Below are 21993 nucleotides of genomic sequence, written 5' to 3'. Positions count from 1 at the left end.
AAAAAAAAAAAAGGCCATATGGGAAAAATCCACAGCTAACATCATACTCAATGACAAAAAACTGAGGATCAGGATGCCCTGATCCTCTAGGATCAGGGTGCCTACTCTTACCACACTTACTCAACATAATACTGAAAGGCCTAGTTAGATCAATTAGGCAAGATAAAGAAATAAAAAGCACCTGAATCAGAAAGGAATAAGTAAAACTGTCATATTTGCAGATGATATGGTCTTTTATATATATATATATATATATATATAGAAAAGCCTAAATGTCCATCAACTGATGAATAAAGAAATTGTGGTTTATCTACACAATGGAGTACTACGTGGCAATGAGAAAGAATGAAATATAGCCTTTTGTAGCAACATGGATGGAACTGGAGAGTGTTATGCTAAGTGAAATAAGCCATACAGAGAAAGACAGATACCATATGGTTTCACTCTTATGTGGATCCTGAGAAACTTAATAGAAACCCATGGGGGAGGGGAAGAAAAAAAAAAAAGAGGTTAGAGTGGAAGAGAGTCAAAGCATAAGAGACTCTTAAAAACTGAGAACAAACTGAGGGTTGATGGGGGTGGGAGGGAGGGGAGGGTGGGTGATGGGTATTGAGGAGGGCACCTTTTGGGATGAGCACTGGGTGTTGTATGGAAACCAATTTGACAATAAACTCATATATTGGAAAAAAAAATCCTAAAGACTCAACCAAAAAACTGTTGGAATTAATCAACCAATTTGGTATAGTTGCAGGATATAAAATCAACATATAGAAATCAGTTGTGTTGGTATACACTAACAGTGAAACATCTGAAAAAGAAATAAAGAAAACTATCCTGGTTCACAGTGGCATAAAAAAAAATACCTGGGAATAAATTTAACCAAGAAGGTGAAAGATTTGTACAGCTGTACCCTCATTTTATTGTGCTCCACTTTACTGCACTTTGCAGATAATTGCATTTATTTTATTTATCTCTTTTTTTTTTTCTTTTTAACAGATTGAAGGCCTATAGCAACCCTGCATTGATCAAGTCTACTGGTGCTATTTTTTCCTAGTAGCAGTTGCTCACTTTGTGTCTCTGTGCCACACTTTGGTAATTTCTGCAATATTTCAAACTTTTTATTATTATTATATTTTTTATGGTAATATGTAATTAGTGATTATGACTCACTGAAGACTCAGATAATGGTAAGCATTTTTTAGTAATAAAGTATTCTTAAATTAAGGTATGTACATTGTTTTTTAAGACATAATGCTATTGCATGCTTAACAGGCTACAGTAGGGTGTAAACAGAAATTTTATGTGCTCTGGAAAACTAAAAAAATTCATTTTATTGTGATACTCACTTTATTGTGATATTCACTTTCCTGCGGTGGTTTGGAACCAAACACGTAATATCTCTGAGGTATGCCTGTGTTACGAAAACTATAAAACCTTGATGAAAGAAACTGAAGAAGACACAAACAAATGGAAAGATACCCCATGCTCATGGATTAGAAGAATATACTGATAACTGTCTGTTAAAATATCCACACTACCTAAAGTCATTTATAGAGTCAGTGCAATCCTTATCAATAGCCCAATGGCATGTTTTACAGAAACAGATAAAACAATCCCAAAATTTGTATGGAAGCATGCAAGACTCAAGAAAGAACAAAGCCTAAGGCATCACACTTCCTGCTTTCAAACTATACTACGAAGCTAAGTGATTAAAACAGTATGGTACAGGCATATAGGCCAATGGAACAGAATAGAGAGCCCAGAAATAAATCCCTGCATATACAGTCAACTAATATTTGACAAGGGAGCCAAGAACACTTCATGGGGAAAGACAGTCTCTTCAACAAATGGTATTAAGAAAACTGGATAACCACATGCAGAAAAATGAAATTGGACTCCTATCTTCCATCACTCAACAGAATTAATTAAAAATGGATTAAAGACTTAAACATAAGACCTAATACAATAAACCTCCAGAAGAAAACACTGATATTGGCCTCGGCCATGATTTTTTTTTTAATATGACACCAAAGGCACAGCAACAAAGGCAAAAATCAACAAGTGGGACGACATCAAATTAAAAAATATCTGCATAGGAAAATAAAAGATCAACAAAACAAAAAGGAAACCTGCAAAATGGGAGAAGATATTTGCAAATTATATGTCAGATAGGAGGTTAATATCTAAGATACATAAAAGAACTCCTATAGTTTAATAACAAAACCCCAAACAATCTGAATAAAAAATGGGCAGAGGAACCAAATAGGTATTTTCCCGAAGGAGACAGGACTACCAGGTATACAAAAAAATGTTCAACAATTCTAATCATCATGGAAATGCAAATCAAAACCACAATGAGATAGCACTTCACAACTGTTAGAATGGCTATCATTAAGAAGAGAAGAGATAACAAGTATTGATGAGATGTGGAGATAAGGGAATCCTGTATACTGTTGGTGGGAATGTAAACTGGTTTAAAACAGTATGGAGGTTCTCAAAAAATTAAAAATAGAACAATCATATCATCTAGCAATCTGACTTCTGGGTATTTATCCAAAGGAAATGAAAACAGGATATTGAAGAGATATATGCACTCCCATTTTTACTGGAGCATTATTCACAATAGCTAAGATATTGAAACAACCCAAGTGTCTACAACAAATAAATAGGTAAAAAAGATACACACACACACACACACACACACACACACACACACACACACACACACACATTGTGGAATATTATTCAGTCATAAGAAAAAAGGAAATCCTGCCATTTGCAACAACACTGATGGACCTTGAGGGCATTATGCTAAATGGGATAATTCCAACAGAAAAAGACAAAAACTTTCTGCTATCACTCATATGGCACCTAAAAAAGCCAAACTTGGGGCACCTGAGTAGCTCAGCATCAGACCCTTGGATTCGCCTCAGGTCATGATCTCATGGTTCCAGGAGTTCAAGCCCCACATCAGGCTCTGCACTGTTAGTGCAGAGATTGGGATTCTCTCTCTCCCCACTCTCTCTGCCCCTACCCCGTTTGTGCTCTGTCTCTCAAACTTAAAAAATAAAATAAAATAAAATAAATAAAAATAAAAAAGCCAAACATGTAAAAACAGAGAGTAGAACAATGATTACCAGGGACTGGATGGAGGGGGAAGTAGTGATGTGTTGTTGAAGGGTACAAACGTGCAACTATAAGAAAAAGAGGTTCTGGAGATCTAATGCACAGCATAGTGATCACAGATAAAACTGTATTGTAAATTTCAAAGTTTCTGAGACACTAGATCTTAACAGTCTCACCATAAAAATGATAATTATGTGACACGACAGAGAAGTTAGCTGATCCTATGGTGATAATCCTATAGCAATTCATAAATGTATCAAAAAAATTTTTTTTATTTCAATGTTTATTTATTTTTTTAGAGAGAGACAGAGCATGAGCAGGGGAGGGACAGAGAGAGGGAGACATAGAATCCGAAGCTGGCTCCAGGCTGTGAGCATAGAGCCAATGTGGGGTTCAAACTCACGAGCTGAGACAAGAGATCATGATCTGAGCCAAAGTCATGACGCTCAACTGACTGAGCCACCCAGGCGCCCCTAAGTATATCAAATCAACACTTTGTACACCTTAAATTTACACGGTGTTATATGTCCGCTGTATACCTTAAACTTACACAATGTTATACCGCAATTACATCACAATTTTAAAAATAATTCTTACCATAATCAAAATTTGACTATTAGAGTATTAAAAAATCTGTATTCTTAGACACAAAATATGTATTACATATTTTACAACTAATATACAATACAGTCATGAAAGATGAGTAGGCCTAAGTTGCAGTCTTATTATGTAATTTTTAATTGTAATTATGACTAGACAACTATAGTTAATTAGCAGGTAATTATAAATAACAGATAATTATTAGAAGTTAAAGAAAAACAAATTGTCACACAAACACATTCCTTATTACCCTTATTCTTCTTGATTTCCAGGTTAAAACAAGACCTTCCTATAAGGGGGTTATTTGCGTGTGTGTTATAAAATGGTTATTTAAACTTGGCCTTATGAAAACAATGATTCTTTTCTCTATTTCCTACTGGTTAGTTAATATAGAGATGATAGTGGTAACTAACCAAAAACTTAAGTGAGTTATAGAAAATGTTCTATTCTCAAGGAAGTAAGACCCGACCAGGAATTCAGAAGGTGACAAAGAGTTAAAATGAAATTACAGAAATGGTCTACTCTCCTGAACATGAGAAGACTCTTTTCATTGTTCACCAAAGGCTCTTATCATAGGCATAAAATTGAAGTGGAGGGGAAATAAGGTTATTTCTTCCCTTAAGAATTCATTCCATGTCTCCTCTCCATTTCTTGAGCTGTTGGGAATCCATACCTTACTGCAAGAAGTAAAAACGGAAACCAAGAGGAAGAAAAAGACAGAGAAGACTGCACAGATTTTGGCTAGCTGCTTTTGAAGCCAAATCTAGCTGACCTAACTGGAGGTTTTGAAGGGTATAGATTATTTTTATTGTGTAATCCAATTTCCTGATAATGGAAAACACATATTGGTTTTCAACTTGTCCTTTGACTAACATGCACATTTAGTTTACCTTCTGAAGAATTTTCAGAAAAACTCTCCTCTTTGCATAAAGTTCATGTGCAGAAATAAGTCCCTGGGAGAGTCTAGTTCGAAAATGTCAAACTAGTGGCCGTTAGCTTGTTTTGTTTGGTCCACACCATCTGTCTTTCTAAAATTGAATTTATTTTCAATGTGTAAAAACTGGAAGATATCATATAAAAATTCCTATTTCTGTTTCTTCTTGGAACATGAGAAGAATGGGGCATGCGCTTACATTCCCACATGGCAACCACCGGCTGGAACAGAGTGTGGGTTGATCCCTTTGGACAGACCACGTGCTCTCCAGGTCACCCTCATTCCACATGGCCTGCTTCTCTCATTTACATTGTCTATCTGCCCCCTGTAAGAATCTGTAATTGTAACTCTTGGTCTATGAAAACCCTTTAACGGGGTTAAGCTTGGATGATTAAAAACAACAAAACATTGCTTGAATTAGCAAAGTACCATTAACAAGTTAAAAATAAAATCTGTAGGGCAGTTGTGAACTATTTTTAAACTGTTTCCATTTTCACTTCACTATTTTGCCCTTTAACTCACCATGTCTCTGCATACTGGCCGTGCCCTGTGTGGTTGCATTTACACATAAGTGCATCTCTGTGTACAGGTGGCATAACACATATGCCACACACCATAGCTTAATACGATACAAATCACCGTGTAGGCCAATAGAGAACCTAGACCCTCACCTTGGATCCTGTCATTAACTGCATGGCAGGGGGCAAACCCCTCTGGAGTTGAGCTCTTTCTTCATTTTGTATAATGAGGGTATTATTAGACTAGATGAACATACAAATCTCTTCTAGCACTGGGATTTTATTATTTGAGAACATCAGCATGTTTATAAAAACTCTGAAAACATCCTTTAGGTAACAACAAAAAATAACTCAAGGGAAACTTATTTAAAGAAATATATTAGAAAAGGGGCGTTTTCCATGAATACCACAAAAATGAAGTTTTTGCTATTGAAAGCAATATGGTAACTCATCAATTCCTTGTTAATAACATACTTTTAAATTTAAAAAAGCCGAAATTAAGTTTTTTTTGTTTTGTTTTTGTTTTTGACTTCAGAAGTTGCTGGACATGTTGCTAGCAACATATGTTGCTAAGGACAGCATATGATGAAATAGGATTTTTGAAGGGAGAAGTATAAAATCTAAATAATTGATATAATTTTAGATGCTTTTTTTTTAAAAAGCTCCTTTTGATTTGGTCACATCTCTTCAAAGGAATTAGTGAAAACTCTGGGAAGATGAAATTAGGTTTCACTTATTTACTTCCTTCTAATACTTGCTATTTAGCTGTTTTTGAAGCTTATTTGTTACTTTAGCAGTCTATATATTAAAGATTAATGTATGTATTCTCTCAAATTAAAAATTTCTTAAGACCCAACTTTTTTGTCAGATTAATTTTTATGTAAATAACAAGTCTGCAAAGTATGAAAATGATTATAAAGTAAAATTTTAGAGGATACTTGCGGTAGGTAGAACCCTAAAATAGCCTCCCAAATTTCCTGCCCTAATATCTCTGAGATTGTAACTATGAGGAAATACCACACCCGTGGTTAATTACCTTACATGATAAAAAGGGATTTTGCAAATGTAGCTGAGGACATTAGTTCACTCATTTCATGAAAAAGGAGACTATCCAGGTGGTCCCAATGACATGATTAAGGCAGAATTTTCTCTACTGGTGGCAGAAGAGAAAGCCAAAATGATCCAAAGCATAAGGGAGATATGACACATTACTCCTGGCCTAAAGATGGTGACAAGCAATGTGGGTGCCCTGGGGAAATGAGAGAGGTTCCTGGCCAAGGGCCAGCAACGAAATGGGGACTTCAGTACTACAAGCATAAGGAAATGAATTTTGCCGACAACTTGAGTGAATTTAGAAGTGGATTTTCCCTGAGTCTCCAGTCAAGGACTGAGCCCTGCTGACATCTTAATTACAGCCTTATGATACTCTGAGCAAAGAACACACTGGACTTACAACTGATAAACTATGTGCTAATAAGTGGGGGTTGTTTAAAGCCATCACGTTTGTGGTAGCTTATTAGGTAGCAATAGAAAACTAACACAACACTGAGGAATTACTTATTATTTAAAAAGGAAAAAAAATCAACTAAATTTCTGACTACTACATTTTTCAGAGTACTTAGGTTCAAAGTGGAATTGTTAAATTGTTTTATGTTGAGAAACACAACGTGTGTTTAAGAGTAGAAGTGATAATTCTTAGGAAATAGGGCAAACTGAAACCCGCAACAAATATGAAACACTCGAACCGGATTTTAATTATAGCAAAATGAAATTATACATAAAACATCTAGATATTTCAATTTCAAACTCAAGAGAAACATTTATAGAAAAACTTACCCTATTTTGAAAAAATGATGCATGAAAATGTGATGTTGTAGCAGATATTGATACTAAAGTAATAGTTTCTTCAGAACTAGGATTATGTAAGTAAACTTTTTCCATTTTTGGCATTCCAACTGGCCTGTAAAAGCAAAACAAAAACAAAAACAAAAGCAAAAACAAAAAACAAAACCACTGTCACAAATACTTCAAAGATTATTTCTAGTTGTTGAATTAGTTTCTAGCTGCTAAAAAAATTTAAACATCAAAATTATTGGACAAGAACATATCCAAACATATAAAACTATTTAATTGGTTTATATTTAAAATTACACACAGAAATGCATTTAGTCATTCAACAAATATATACTGAGTGCCCATTTTATGTCTCACACTGAGCCAGGGGCTAGGATACAATGAAGTAAATCTCTGTCCAGATAAAGCTTACAGTCTAGTGAGGAAGCAGGCAGGGAATAAAATGGTCAGATCTTTTCATTTCCTTCTGTAATACCACCCTGCTTTCCTACTAATTCTGAATCATGTCCCCTTCTCCCCAAATTCCACTGATACATGCTCTTCAATTTAGGAGAAACTGAGTGGCAAAGTTATGTGAGCAGATCGGCCTTATGAATTAGGGGCTATTATTGTCCTCATTTTACAGATGAGGATACTGAGGCACAGAAAAGTTACTTGTCCAAAGTCATACTTGGAATCTAAATTTGAATCCAGGCCATCTGGCTTTAGTCCATGTTCTAACTCATTATACTAAACTGCCTCCTCTTAAGGAGGACACACACTCAGTGATCTGACATCCATAGATCCATTTTAATGTTCTCCTTGGTATCCACATTAGAGTTTCCTCTTAAAAGTGGCATCTCCTTAGTTATGCAGTCCATTAAGTACTTACACAGCTAATCTCAGCTGTACAGGCAGGCCTCCTAACTCCTACAGCATCAGAGAATTCTGCAAATAAACTGTTTCTTAATGTCCTCTAATAATTTAATTAGCACCAGTTTTATTTCCTCAAGATTATCAGCACCTTTCAGACAAAGGTTACATTATACGTGTACTCCATATTTTCCATATTATCTAGCACAGGCACTTGGTAAGAGTGTGCACGGGTGAGCTTCCCTCCCTTCTCTTTTCTCCCCCCCTGCCTTAGTGGAAATTAAGATCCTCCCTACCCTGACATCACCTGACCTAAACAAGTAACTAACTCCCTATGTTTTCACAATCTAAACCTTCCAACCTGGATCAGGCTGGTTTCATGTGCATAGCCCCCATGGCTTTACCAATCTCTTTGCTCTGTTTTCCTCCCTATCCCCCTATTCCAATCCAAATCCTCATTTTCTAATTCAAATGCAACTTCTTTCACAAGGTCCTCTCCTCAGGCAACCATTCTGGTCCACGTGTTTTTGTTTTAAAATATTTTTGATTTTGAGAGAGAGAGAGAGAGAGAGAGAGAGAGAGAGAGAGAACGAACAAACCCCAAGCAGGCTCTGCACTGTCAGCTTGGAGCCCAATGTGGGGCTCAAACTCATGAATTGTGAGGTCATGACCTGAGCTGAAACCAAGCAAGAGTCAGATGCTTAACCAACTGAGCCACCCAGGTACCCTTGGTCCATGTTTTTATTTTATTCATACTCCTGGCTCTCCTTGAACCCACCCACCCCCCAACAACAATCCTGGAAAAATTTAGAAGTTAGAGGAAGGTACTGATTCCAAGGATTAACTAAAAAACAGTAAGAAACCCTGGGGGGAACAGAAGGTTGCCTTGAACTGGCAGGTGGGGAAAAGTGAGGGACAAAGAATAGCCTAAGCTGACAATGAGAGGCTAGGGTGGAAGAAGGCTTCAAAACTCTGTTCTCCAATTCCTTCTTTCCTTGCTTGCCCTGGAACAATCAGAGCTTGCCCTTTCAACCTAGAATAGCAGAGAGGCTTAGAGAGCTAAGAAGCTGATAATCAGCTACCCTGGAGCACACCTGCCTCTAACTCCTCTTTGGTAGTCCAAAGACCAAGGGCTATTTGATTACATTTACATCTCCACCCAGATGCTTCTGCCTAAGCACTATCAGATACAGTGGTGGCAAACAGGACAATTAATAGTTTTTACATGTATGTGTGTGTGGAACTGGGTCTTTCTACCTTGGGGATCATCTCCTTTCTTAAATTCACAAGAGACAAAGACCAAGTCTTTCCATTCTGCCCTTCCTCAATACGCACTACAAGACAGGAGCTCTTAACTCCATGAGGAGTAGAATTAGAAAACATACAATGTTGTGATAAACTGTGGTATTCCCAATCTGCTGACTGAACCTGTGAGAGAATTCTACTTCAACATTAGGCTTGGCCATATGATTTTCTTTGGTCAATGAAATGTGAGCAAAAGTGACATGTAACATTAAGTTTTAAAAGTCGTCTTGTATTCTTTTTCCAAGAAATGGCCTATCTCAGAAGTGCTGCTTTTAGCCTACATCCCACTAAGATTTTGGGTTGGTTGTGGTCATAGCATAACCTGGTAAAGGCTAAGTAACATACACCTGAAGTTGGAAAAGTTGAACCAGGAACTAAACAAGCACAGTGTGATATACTTAAGGAGATATGGCAAGATATTAGTAAAATGATGCAAGAAATCATACAGAAAACAAAAGAAATTATTAGTATAAAAGTACAATGTATAAAGGTAGGTAAAAATCTCTTAGTGAGTTGGAAGATCGGATTGACAATTTAGCTCACAATTCAGCAAGAAAAAAAATACATACTCAGAATATTTTAAAAGAGCTAAAAAAAAGCGAGAAGCAGATATGTAGGGCACACCTAGAAATGGTAATATTTGGAAGGTGGACTATAGGAATACTTAAGGAATATGGACAAAATTAATGGGTAAAACCCAAACTTTTTTTTTTAATGTTTATTTATTTTTGAGAGAGAGAGACACAGCATAAGCAAGGGCTGTTAGCACAGGGGCTGTTAGCACAGAGCCTGACGCAGGACTCGAACCCATGAGCTGTGAGATCATGACCTGAGCCGAAGTCAGTGCCCTGGTAAAACCCAAACTTTAAAAAAAGATGAATTCTTGACTGAAAGGGTTCATGAAGTGTCAACAAGGAGAGATAAGGAAACCCTGTATTTAAACAGAGAATAAAATTTAAGGAGTTGCAAGAGTTTTATATATTGTGGATCTAAGTATCTTATGAGATTTTTTCCAAGTATTTTCTCCCATTGTGTGGACTGTTTTCTTTCTTCTTTTTTTTTTTTTTTACATTTATTTATTTTTGAGAGAGAGACAGAGCCAGAGTGTGAGTGGGGGAGGGACAGAGAGAGAGAGGGAGACAAAGAATCTGAAGCAGGCTCCAGGCTCTGAGCTGTCAGCATGGAGCCCAATGCAGGGCTCAAACCCATGAGCTGTGAGAGCATGACCTGAGCCAAATTCGGACGCTTAACTGACTGAGGCACCCAGGTGCCCCAAACTTTCTTGATGGTATCATTTGCATGCAGTACAAAAGTTTTTAATTTTTATGTAATTCAATTTGTATATTTTGTCTTTTATCACTTGTGCTTCTAGGGTCATAGCTAAGAAATCATTGCATAAACCAATGGATAATGGAGATATGTTCATATATTCCAATCTTTTCTTCTAAAGCTTTTATAGTTCAGCTTTATGACATTTACATTTAGCTCTATTATATACTTTGAATTAATTTTTGTGTATGCTCTAAGGCAGGCGTGCAACTTAATTCTTTTGCATGTGGATACCCAGTTGGCCCAGCACCATTTGTTGCAAAGACTGTTCTTTCTCTATTTAATTGTTTTGGCACTCTTGTCAAAATCAATTGGCAATAAATGTAAATTTCTATTTCTGGAACCTAAATTCTTTTCTGTTTACCTATATGTCTATCTTTATGGCAGTGTCACAGTGTCTTGACTACTAAAACTTATAGGTTTCTAATATTGGGCACTAAAAATTCTCCAGTGTTGGTCTCCTTTTAAAAGAATGGCTGTTCTGGGGGTGCCTGGGTGGCTCAGTTGGTTAAGCAGCCGACTTCGGCTCAGGTCATGATCTCGCGGTCCGTGAGTTCGAGCCCTGCGTCGGGCTCTGTGCTGACAGCTCAGAGCCCGGAGCCTGTTTCAGATTCTGTGTCTCCCTCTCTCTGACCCTCCCCTGTTCATGCTCTGTCTCTCCCTGTCTCAAAAATAAATAAAACATTAAAAAAAAAAATTAAAAAAAAAAAGAATGGCTGTTCTGAATCCCTCTGATTTGAATCCCTCTGATTTCATGTCCATTTTAAGATCAGCCTGTCCATTTCTACAAAAATGTCAGTTGGTATTTTGATGGGAATTTTGTTGAATTCATAGATCAATTTAGGGAGTACTGCCATCTTTATTTGTGTCCTCTGATTTCTGAATATGAAATGGCTTCCATTTATTTATAGTTCTTTAATTTCTTTTGACAATGGTTTGTTGTTTTTAATATATAGGTCTTGCACTACTTTTGCTAAATTTATAGCTAAGTATTTTATTCTTTTTGATTTATTATAAATGAATTGGTTTCTTAATTTTAAATTGCTCATTGCTAGTGTAGAGAAATATAATTTTGTATATTGATCTTATATCCTGTAACCTTGAACTCACTCATTCCAAGTTTTTAAAAGTGGACTGCTTATCATTTTCTATATACAAGAGTATAACATCTGAAAATAGAGATGCTTTTTCCTTTCCAGCCTGGGTGCCTACTGTTTCTTTTTCTTGCATAACTGCCCTGTTCTGGATGTAGGGGGAAAGCTTTCAGTCTTTCACCATTAAACAGAATGTTAACTATGTGACTTTCATAGAAGCTCTTTATCAGGCTGAGGAAATTCTCTTCTATTCTTAGTTTTTTGAATGTTATTATCATGAAAGGATGTATTATTCAAAACCTTTTCTGTGTGTGTTATTTACTGACATACTCACATGTTTCCCATTTATTCTATTAACATGGTATATTACATTAATTGAATTTCAGATGTTAAATTAACCTTGCATTCTTGGAACAAATGCCACTTGGCCATGGTATATAATCTTTTTTAGGTATTTTATTATTTTGTGGAGGAATTTTAACACATGGAGTATTGGTCTGTAGTTTTCTTATAGTGTCTTTGTGTGATATTGGTATAAGGGTAATGCAGGCCTAACATACAGAGTTGGGAAATGTTCACTCTTCTATTGTTTGGAAGAGTTTATGATGGACTGGTATTAATTCTTCTTTGAATTTTTTATAAAATTAATCAATAAGGCTTTCTGTGAGTCAGAGCTTTCATTCTGGGAAGTTTTTTGATTACTAATTCAAACTCTTGTTATAAGTCTATTCAGGTTTCCTATTTCTTCTTAGGTCAGTTTTGGAAATTTGTGTCTTTTCAGGAATTTGTCTATTTCAACTAAGTTAATGAACTTGTGAGCATACAGTTGTTCATGGTATTCCTTTATAATCCTTTTTAAATTTCTTTTTAAGTTTATTTATTTATTTTGAGAAAGAGAGAGAGCATGAGTGGGAGAGGGGAGAGAGAGAGGGAGAGAGAGAATCCCAAGCAGGCTTTGCACTTGTAGAGTGCATTCTACAAGTGCAGAGACTGACAAGGTGCTTGATCTCACGAACCATGAGATCATGACCTGAGCCAAAATCAAGAGTTGGATGCTTAACCGACTGAGCCACCCAGGTGCCCCAATCCTTTTTTATTTCTGTAAGGTTATATTCTATACAAAGATCACCTCTTTCATTCCTGGTTTTAGTAACTTGAGTCTTTTTCTCTTTATTGCTTAATTTAGCTAAGGGTTTGTCAAATTTGTTGCTGTTTTGAAAGAACCAATTTCTGTTAATATTCTCTGCTGTTTTTCATTTATTTCATTTATTTCTTCTCTAGTCTTTATTATTTCTTTCTAATTATTTTTTATTTTGCTTTTCTTTTCCTAGTTTCATAAGATGGAAGGTTAGATATCTGATTTGAGATTTTTTTCTTTGCTGATTAAGACATTTATAGCTGTAAGTTTCTTTCTGAGCAATGCTTTTGCTGTACCCCATAAATTCTGGTATATTTTCTTTTCACTTATCTGAAAGCATTTTCTAATTCCTTTCTTGATTTTCTTCTTTGATTCATTATTAAAGAATATGTTATTTCTCAAGATTCTTTTTTTTTATTGCTTGTCAATTTATTTAATTAAAGAATGAAGTTATCAGAGAACATACTTTGTACGACTTCCAGATTTATAGGGGCTTACATTATGGTCTAGCATACAGTTTATCTTGGAGAACGTTCTTTGTGTGTGTGAGCAGTGTAAGTACTTTGTTGTTGAGTGGAATGTTCTATAGATGTCTAATGGCATTGAACTGTTTTCAGGTCTTCTGTTTCTTTTGTTATCTCTTGCTTAGATGGTCTATCCATTATTGAAAGTGGGGTACTAAAGTCTCTATTAGTGCTGAATTGTCTACTTTTCCCTTCAGTTCTGTCAGTTTTGCTTCCTATATTTTGGGTTTCTATTGTTAGTTGAGTCTTGCTTTTTTAATCTGAAAATCTTGGTCTTTTAATTGGTGTGTTTAGACTATTTATATGTACAATTAATGTAATTACTGATATGGTTAAAGTACCATCTTGCTAGTTATTTTCTATTCTATCCCTTCTATAAAACTCTTTTATATGCAGAATTTTCTAGTCTTGGCCCAGTTAAACAGAAATCAATAAGAAAAGATAACTTGATTTTCTATAAATATGTAAATAGATCAATGCATGTGTAAATAACCCATGGATCAAAGACAAAATCTGAATAAAAATTAAGAACTATCTGGAATGAAAATTAAAAACTTAACTTATTAAAAGCTTGTAAAATAAACTTGATTCTGTGCTTAAAGAAAAATTCATGAATTTAAATGTATATATTTGAAGAAAAAAAAAGCCTAGAATTTAATGAACTAAGCATCCATGTCATGAGAAAAAGAACAGCAAATTAAATCTAAAGAAGATACAAGTAAAAAATGGATAAAAGCAAGTGTGGAAATCAATGTAATAAAACACGTAAAACAGAGGTGATCTATGAAGTCAGAAGTTCACCCTTCTTGGGGGTAAAAAACTAGTAAGTTGACAACTACCTGGCAAGACTGAGAAAGAAAAAAGAGATGGCACAAAATATCAGTATGAGCAATGATAAAAGGAGGTATCGCTACAGATACTGCAAACATTAAAACAATATTAACAACTTTATGTTAGTAAATTCAAAAATTATCCTAAAACTACCAAACTCCCAGAAAAAAACACAGCTTACCAAAAGTGGTAAAATAAGAAAAAAAAATATGTAAGCATTACAAAAAATAAAACTACTTAAGAAATTAAATTCATAATTTAAAACCTTCCCACAAAGAAAATTCCAGTCCATGGGTACTTTACTGGCAAATTTTACCAAATATTTAAAGGTAATATTCTAATAATTATTTTGTGGAAAAATAAGATGCAGATACAAAATGGGGAATAATGAGGAAGAACTCTATGACTCTGGATCTGAATTGGTAAAATATGAATTAGAATTATCAGTATGGGACATGACTTACATATATTCATTTATATAGTATACGCCTATGTTCCTCTATAGATCTTTTCACAAAAGCCTAGAAGCAATGACATCCAGAGCAATAAGCACACTTTGGTGCCCAGATATGGGTTTGAAATGTCATTTCCCCTAAAAAGAAACCAGGACTTCTCATACTTTTGGCTCATTCCAGGTCTAGGACAATGAAAACAGAGGGAAGTCTAGAATGTCTTGTTGAATCAGAAAGCAAAGAAATGTTCAAAGCTTAATGGAACTTACAAAAAATGATAGAAATCAGCTTAAACAGGCTTTTTCTGGGAAAACTTATAAAATTTGGAGCAAAAAGAACAGTGAAAGCAAAGGGTTATAACACATTAAATAAAGAAGAGAATATATGAGTCTATAATTGGGATCAACAACCTTTTTCTGTAAAGGGCCAGACAGTAAATATTTTAGACTTTACAGACTATGCAATCTCTGTCATAACACTCAACTCTGCCAATGCTGTGTAAAAGCAACCATAAAGTGTAAATAAGCATGTATGATTATGTTCCAATAAAACTTTTATTTACAAAAATGGGTGGCAAGGGCCATAATTTGCTGACCTTTTGTTTATAGTGACAGTCAAAGGAAAAAGAGAGGACGATACTTTTCACAGAAAAATCTTGGCTCCTAAATGAAAAAAAAAAAAACCTGCTAGAATCTGAGGAAAAAAAGAAATCACCATTTTGCAATTATCAATGTAGTAAATGATTTAGGCAAGAGTCAATAATATGATAAGTAGGTAGAACTATTAAAATGAAAGGTTGCTGGAGAACATGTTATTAACCCCACATATTACTTACTAATTACAAAAAGGAAAAGGTACCTTTACAATGTACAGAATCTGGTAGAGAGTACCTTAGGAAGTACTCAAACTCAGCATCATTAACAATTAGAAATATGGACCTTATTGGCCGCCTGATGTTATGTGATGGGAAATATACATTATCTATATAATGTTCTTGACAAAAGTATTTAGCCTGATTCTAATCATGAAGAAATAATGAGGCAAATCCAGTTTGTGGACTATTCTATACATCAACTGATCTGAACTACAAAAAATTCTATCTTATAAATGAAAAAAAGGAGAAAGGTAGTTTAAAGATTAAAGACACCAACCAACCAAATACAATGTGTCATCCTTGATTTGATCCTGGTTGGGGGACCGTATACAATAATGGACATATTTTTGGCGATTAGGGAAAACTGAATATGGTTATATCTGTCCCTTAGGATTTACATACTAATGAACACAGGGATGAAGTAGCAGGATGTCCACATTTACTTAAAAAAAAAAGTAGTCTCTGTGTGTGTGTTGTGTGTGTGTGTGTGTGTGTGTGTGTAGAAGAGAGACAGTAAATGTGCTAAAGGTTGACTCTTGGTGAATCTAGATAAAGATTATATAGGTATTCACCATATTATTCTTCCAACTTTTCTGAACTTTTAAATTTTTCAAAATTTGGGGAAAACATTAAGACTTTCTGATTCAACAAAGTATGGGATGGGAAAAGTGAACAGGTGATAAGCTGGGAAAAGATTATTTACAATATCTAAATATATCTTTAGACTTTAAAGTTATTTCTAGCTTACAAAAGGAATTTCTAACAAGTTACTAAGAATCCCGAAAGAAAAAAGGTCAAAAGATATGAACAGGCAATTCACAGAAGAGGAAACCCAAAAGGCCAATAAGCATATAAAAAGATGGATACTGTAACTTAATAGCAATCAGAGAAATACAAAATTAATGATGAAGTACCACATTATCCCTATTTAACTAGCAAAAACAGAAAGTTGGCTGATGTTAAGCATTAGTACAAATACAAGGGATGTAGAAATATAGGAAGGCACAGATAAGCACAAAAGCAACCAGGCAACACCTAGACAGTGAAGTGTACTCACACTTTATGACCTATGCATTCCTCTCCTGGCCTTATATTCCAAAAAAATCCTCATGAAAGTCCATAAGTGAACCTGCAAGAGTATTCACTGCAGGGCTGTTTGTGGTGGTAGGGTATTAGAGATAATATGTATAGCCACTAAAGAAGGAGTTATGGGTAAAATGTGGATTCTTTGCTATGGTTAGAAATAAGAGAACAGATGGACATCTAACAAAAATGAAGCTTTACGTCCGACTTCAGCCAGGTCACGATCTCGCGGTCCGTGAGTTTGAGCCCCGCGTCAGGCTCTGGGCTGATGGCTCAGAGCCTGGAGCCTGTTTCTGATTCTGTGTCTCCCTCTCTCTCTGCCCCTCCCCCGTTCATGCTCTGTCTCTCTCTGTCCCAAAAATAAATAAATGTTGAAAAAAAAAATTAAAAAAAAATGAAGCTTTAAAAAGGTAAGAAAAAGAAGGAACTATGCAGCCACTATGGAAACAATATGGAGGTTCCTCAAAAGTTAATAACAGAATTACCACATGATCCAGCAATCTTATTTCTTCCCATATCCAAAGGAAATGAAAACAAGATCTCAAAGAGATATCTGCACTCCTATGTTCACTGCAGCATTACTCACAATAGCCAAGGAATGGAAATAATCTAAGTGTCTGTCAATGGGTGAATGAATAAAGAAGATATGGTATGCTTATATGCAATGGAATATTATTCAGCCACAAGAAAGGACATCCTGCCACTTGCAACAACATGGATGGACCTTGGGGGCATTATGCTAAATGAAGTTAGACAGAGAAAGACAAACACTGGTGGCTACCGGGGTGGGGGGGGGGTAGCGAAGAGAGAGATGTTGGTCAAAGAGTACAAACCTCTGGTTAGAAGATCAATACGTTCTAGGGTTCTAATGTCCAGTATAGTGATTATAGTTGTTAATACTGTATTATGTACTTGAAAGTTGCTAAAACCTTAAATGTTCTTACCACAAAAGAGAGTGGTAATTATGTGCTGTGACGACAGTGTTAACCTTACCATGCTAATCATTTTATAATGTGTAAGTATATCAAATCAATATGTTGTGTACCTAAACTTTTACAATGTTATGTTAATTACATCTCAATACAGCCAAAAAGACCAAAAAAAAAAAAAACAAAAAAAACACCCCCCACCCCCGAGTGATCTATATCACAGTATCTGTATACTGAAACATAATTACATAAACTACAAATATATAATAACATCTGACTGGGTAGCATATGTAAAACTACATATATACTTTATGCATTTTTCTATGTGTATATTTCATGAAAAAAGTAAACAGCGTTATGGTAAAGTAATGAGAATACTATGGAAAGCAATACTACTCTATAATTATTAAGCATCACCATATAAAACTAGAATAAAGCATTTGGAGGTTTTTTTTTTTTTTTTTGGTTTAGAGTGACCATCAGTTAAGATGGTTTTGTTACTTGAGGTCAATGAGTTAAAAGGTATTTGCTGAAGGCCTACATGTAAGCCAGCTTTATCATGATGTTGGCTTATTTTTACAGGTGATTCTTATATAACTGTACGGTGCTGAATCCTGTTTAGTCAAGAGAGAGCCCATATATTAAATATGATCTCCCAAGAATTCAATTTGAAAAGTACTTTAACAAATGTTACACAAAACAGAATATTAGAGAACTCAGGACGGAAGTATTATAATTAAACATTACAATAAATAAAATCAAAGGTCATTTTATTGTCCAAGTAGAAAGATTAGTTTGTTTCCTTACGGTTTCTGTTTAACGTCCTCATTAGGGCTTCACTTTTTTTTTTTTTTCTCCAAAATCCTTAAAGTCAAAAGTTGGTCAGAATTTCATGTATTGAATCTGACTTTTAATACAGTCACATTATTTCACCTGATTTTCAAATTCCTTATCATCTAAACCAACATCAAAATCAATTTATCACCCCTTTACTCATTTTTTTTGCAGCTTTGTCTGTACTTTAATCTTGGATTATTTTAAATGTTGTCATTTTTAAAATTTTATTTTTTGAGAGAGAGAAAGAGTGCAAGTGACAGACAGGCAGAGGGAGAGGAAGGGAATCTTAAGCAGACTCCACACTCAGTGTGGAACCTGAAGTGGGGCTCAACCTCACGACTGTGAGATCATGACCTGAGCAGAAATCAAGACTTGGAGGCTTAAATGACTGAGCTACCCAGGCGCCCCTAATCTTGGATTATTTTAAACATTTTGTCTTTTCTACAATGGAATGACAGTCTCTTGTTCCATATTACACAAAAAAGTCAGGTTCATCTAGATAAGGTTTACCAATTTGTAAAGAACTATTCGCTGTCTTTTATAACACTTAACCCATTTTAAAGGTTTTGATAATGGTTTACACTATGGTTTATTTTACACATCATTTGAGAATTTCTTTATAATGATGACATGAAGTTTTCTTGTTGAGGTTAATGTTTTCTGGTGCCTCTAAGGGCTAAACACCAAGTCATATTTCCCTTCTGAGAGCTCAACACTGCAGATGCTACAAACTCTTGTCACAAGCGGGAAGGATGTAGAAGCAAAAAACTGGTCCAAAATAATTTCATGGCTTACAGTCCAGCCACCATGAGGTCTACAATCTTTCTGTGGCTTAAGAGTCCAACTGTGAGGAAAAAAAAACCCAAAGGCAGAACCAGGGCTTAGGTCCTGAGGCAGGGGCAGAGGGGTATCTGCAGGAGGCTTATAACAACATATTTAGGGTTAGGAAGTAGGAAGCTGATCACCCTCAGAAGCTCTTCAAACTCAGTGGAATTCCTCTTGCTCCCAAGACTTTCTCGGGAGCTAGACCCCTTAACCAACAGACTCATCAATTGCAGGTGGGGGTCACAGGACCATGAAACAGGGAAATAGGTACAGAGCCAGCTGGGGTCTCAAATTTTGTGTGTGATGCTGCAGGGAGCTGTACAAAGACAACATGGAAGATAAAATTCTTTTTTCTCAAGCTTTATATAGATATATAGATAGAGTAACAGTACACGGAAACAAAAATGTCCTTACATCCTGAAAGTTTACCACTACACTCTTTCACAATTCAAATGTCCTGCAGGGTGACTGGCAACCAGCCATTCACTCCCTATGAATTCGACCTTCACGTTTTCCCTCCAATGACCTCAGTGTAATCAATCTCAGTTAAGATAAAGAAGACACAGTATAAGACGGACAGGTAATCTGGGGGATCCTTCAAGAAGACGACTGAAGATGGCCTTCTGTAGGAGAGGACTCCGGGGTAAGGAAACAAGCTTGGAGGCATAAGGAGCCTGGCAGGGGGGAGTGGATCAGAATGCTTGATTTGCAATGCTGCTGAGGCTGGTCTTGCCCTTTCTTCCAGGGATCAAAGAGGAAATGACACACCCTACAGAAATGAATCTTTGCTCAGGGGAGAAGGGTCATCTACTCGTGCTGTTCAAAGAAGTTTGTAGTAACAAGAACAGAGGGAACATCTCAGGAAGGGTATCAGTAGGCCACTCTAGTTATGCAGGCTTGGACAGAGCAGTCTTCCTGCAGCTCTGGGCAGTCCACACCACAGGAAGCAGGAGTCCTCCTAGGACAGAACTGCTTACAGACCTCATATTAAAACAGCTTCCCCTGCCCCTCCCTCTCCCTCTCTTCTGTTCCCTTGGAGTTGTGAACAGAATCCATGATGAAATGGGGGACTGAAAAGAGAAGTCACACTAAACCATGAAAAACTCTGGTCAAGTACTAATGCATGCTTACTTGTAAATAAATAAGCAGAGCAATTCGTTTTCTGCTACACAAATTACCACAAACTTAGAGGCTTAAAATGACACCCATTTATTATCTTATAGGTCTGTAAATCAGAAGTCCAGGCCCAGCATGACTGCTTGATCTGCTTAGGGTCTCACTCACACATCTTCCAGGCTCATTCAGGTTGTTGGTGATATTTAGGTTGCTTCCAGTCTCTTGCCATATGGCCCTTTCCATTTCCAAAACCGGCACAACAAACTCCCTTACATCAACACCTCTCTTGAAATCACTGCCATTTCTGTCTATGACTCTTACAGCCAAATGTGGAGGGCTCATGACATCATCTCAGCCTCACAGATTATTTCCCTGTTTTAAAGGCCAACTGATTTGGGATCTTAATTACATTTCCAAAATCCTTCACAGCAACATCTAGATTCATGTTTGACTGGGAGAAGGTGTGTGTGTGCACCCTGGAGGCCAGGAATTTGGGAGGCCATCTTAGAATTCTGCCTGTCATAAACAGCATGCGAGACACTTGGCTAGACAGGTGAGATTTAAATTTTTTTTTTTTTTCAAGGTTTATTTATTTTTGGGACAGAGAGAGACAGAGCATGAACGGGGGAGGGGCAGAGAGAGAGGGAGACACAGAATCGGAAACAGGCTCCAGGCTCTGAGCCATCAGCCCAGAGCCCGACGCGGGGCTCGAACTCACGGACCGCGAGATCGTGACCTGGCTGAAGTCGGACGCTTAACCGACTGCGCCACCCAGGTGCCCCCCAATTTTTGTTTTTAACGTCTATTCATTTTTGAGAGACAGAGAGAGACAGAGCATGAGCAGGGGAGGGGCAGAAAGAGAAAGAGAGACAGAATCCAAAGCAGGCTTTTAGGCTGAGCTGTCAGCACAGAGCCTGACATGAGGCTCAAATTCACGAGCCATGAGATCATGACCTGACCCAAAGTCAGATGTTTAATCGACTGAACCACCTGGGCGCTCCTAGACAGTAAGATTTTAAAATAAAAAAAAGATTTTCAAATGCTTACAGTGCCAGTTCTGTTTGTTTCCATTGTCACCTACTCCAAAGACCAAAGGAGGGCCAAAGAGGACAGTGCGAATTATTTATAGATAAACCAAGTGGAATCAAATATACAGCTGTTCTCTGTGCTGTCTGTGCAGAGCTACTGACTGTCCATATTTCAGAAGAGTCTGAGGCACAAAAGAATTAGGAAGAATAAGTTATGAACTAGAGACCAGCTTGAAAAGTAAGCTGCAATTTTGTGGTCAATGGCAAGTTTCCCATGCCACAGAAAGACAACGCAATGCCAGGAAACAGCTGAAAAAATGGCTGAGCAAGTGCCCTCAGACAAACCTTATGAATGACAGTGACACAGCACTCTACCAAACACAACTTTTGGCAGGAAACTGGGTCAAATCAATATGCAGTACTCTGTACTACTCAATTACCACAAAATCTGAACATCTTCTTAAGCACATTTTAGATTGAGGGCTGAGGGGGCTGTTGGTGGAATAGTTAGAAACTTGAAAAGCTAAAAGGCACCAAATATCTCTTTAGAAGAGAACCTACTTGATTTTACTGGACTATGAAAAAGTGACTGGAAGAAACACCTTTCAAGAACTGAATTTAACTTGAAAATAAAGACCTCCATTTTAAGCAACAGTTTCCATTTTTCTTTAAGCCATTAGGTCTCCATTTTAAGCTTTAGATTTGAAATCAAGATTTTCTGTACTTAATAATTACATAAACCAA

General features: G+C 36.4%; 1 protein-coding gene across 1 annotated transcript in view; it reads right to left on the bottom strand.

The window, feature by feature from the left end:
* The window catches only part of TMEM131 (transmembrane protein 131), a 239896-nt gene that overhangs the window by 95520 nt on the left and 122383 nt on the right, over positions 1-21993 (bottom strand). The window contains exon 5 of the mRNA XM_003983920.6: positions 7015-7138. Coding sequence (XP_003983969.2) covers positions 7015-7138 — 124 coding nt within the window. The remainder of the gene's footprint in view (positions 1-7014; positions 7139-21993) is intronic.

The sequence above is a fragment of the Felis catus genome, chromosome A3, assembly GCF_018350175.1.
Source record: "Felis catus isolate Fca126 chromosome A3, F.catus_Fca126_mat1.0, whole genome shotgun sequence".
NCBI lineage: Eukaryota > Metazoa > Chordata > Mammalia > Carnivora > Felidae > Felis > Felis catus.
This window is presented reverse-complemented; position numbering and strand designations above follow the sequence as displayed.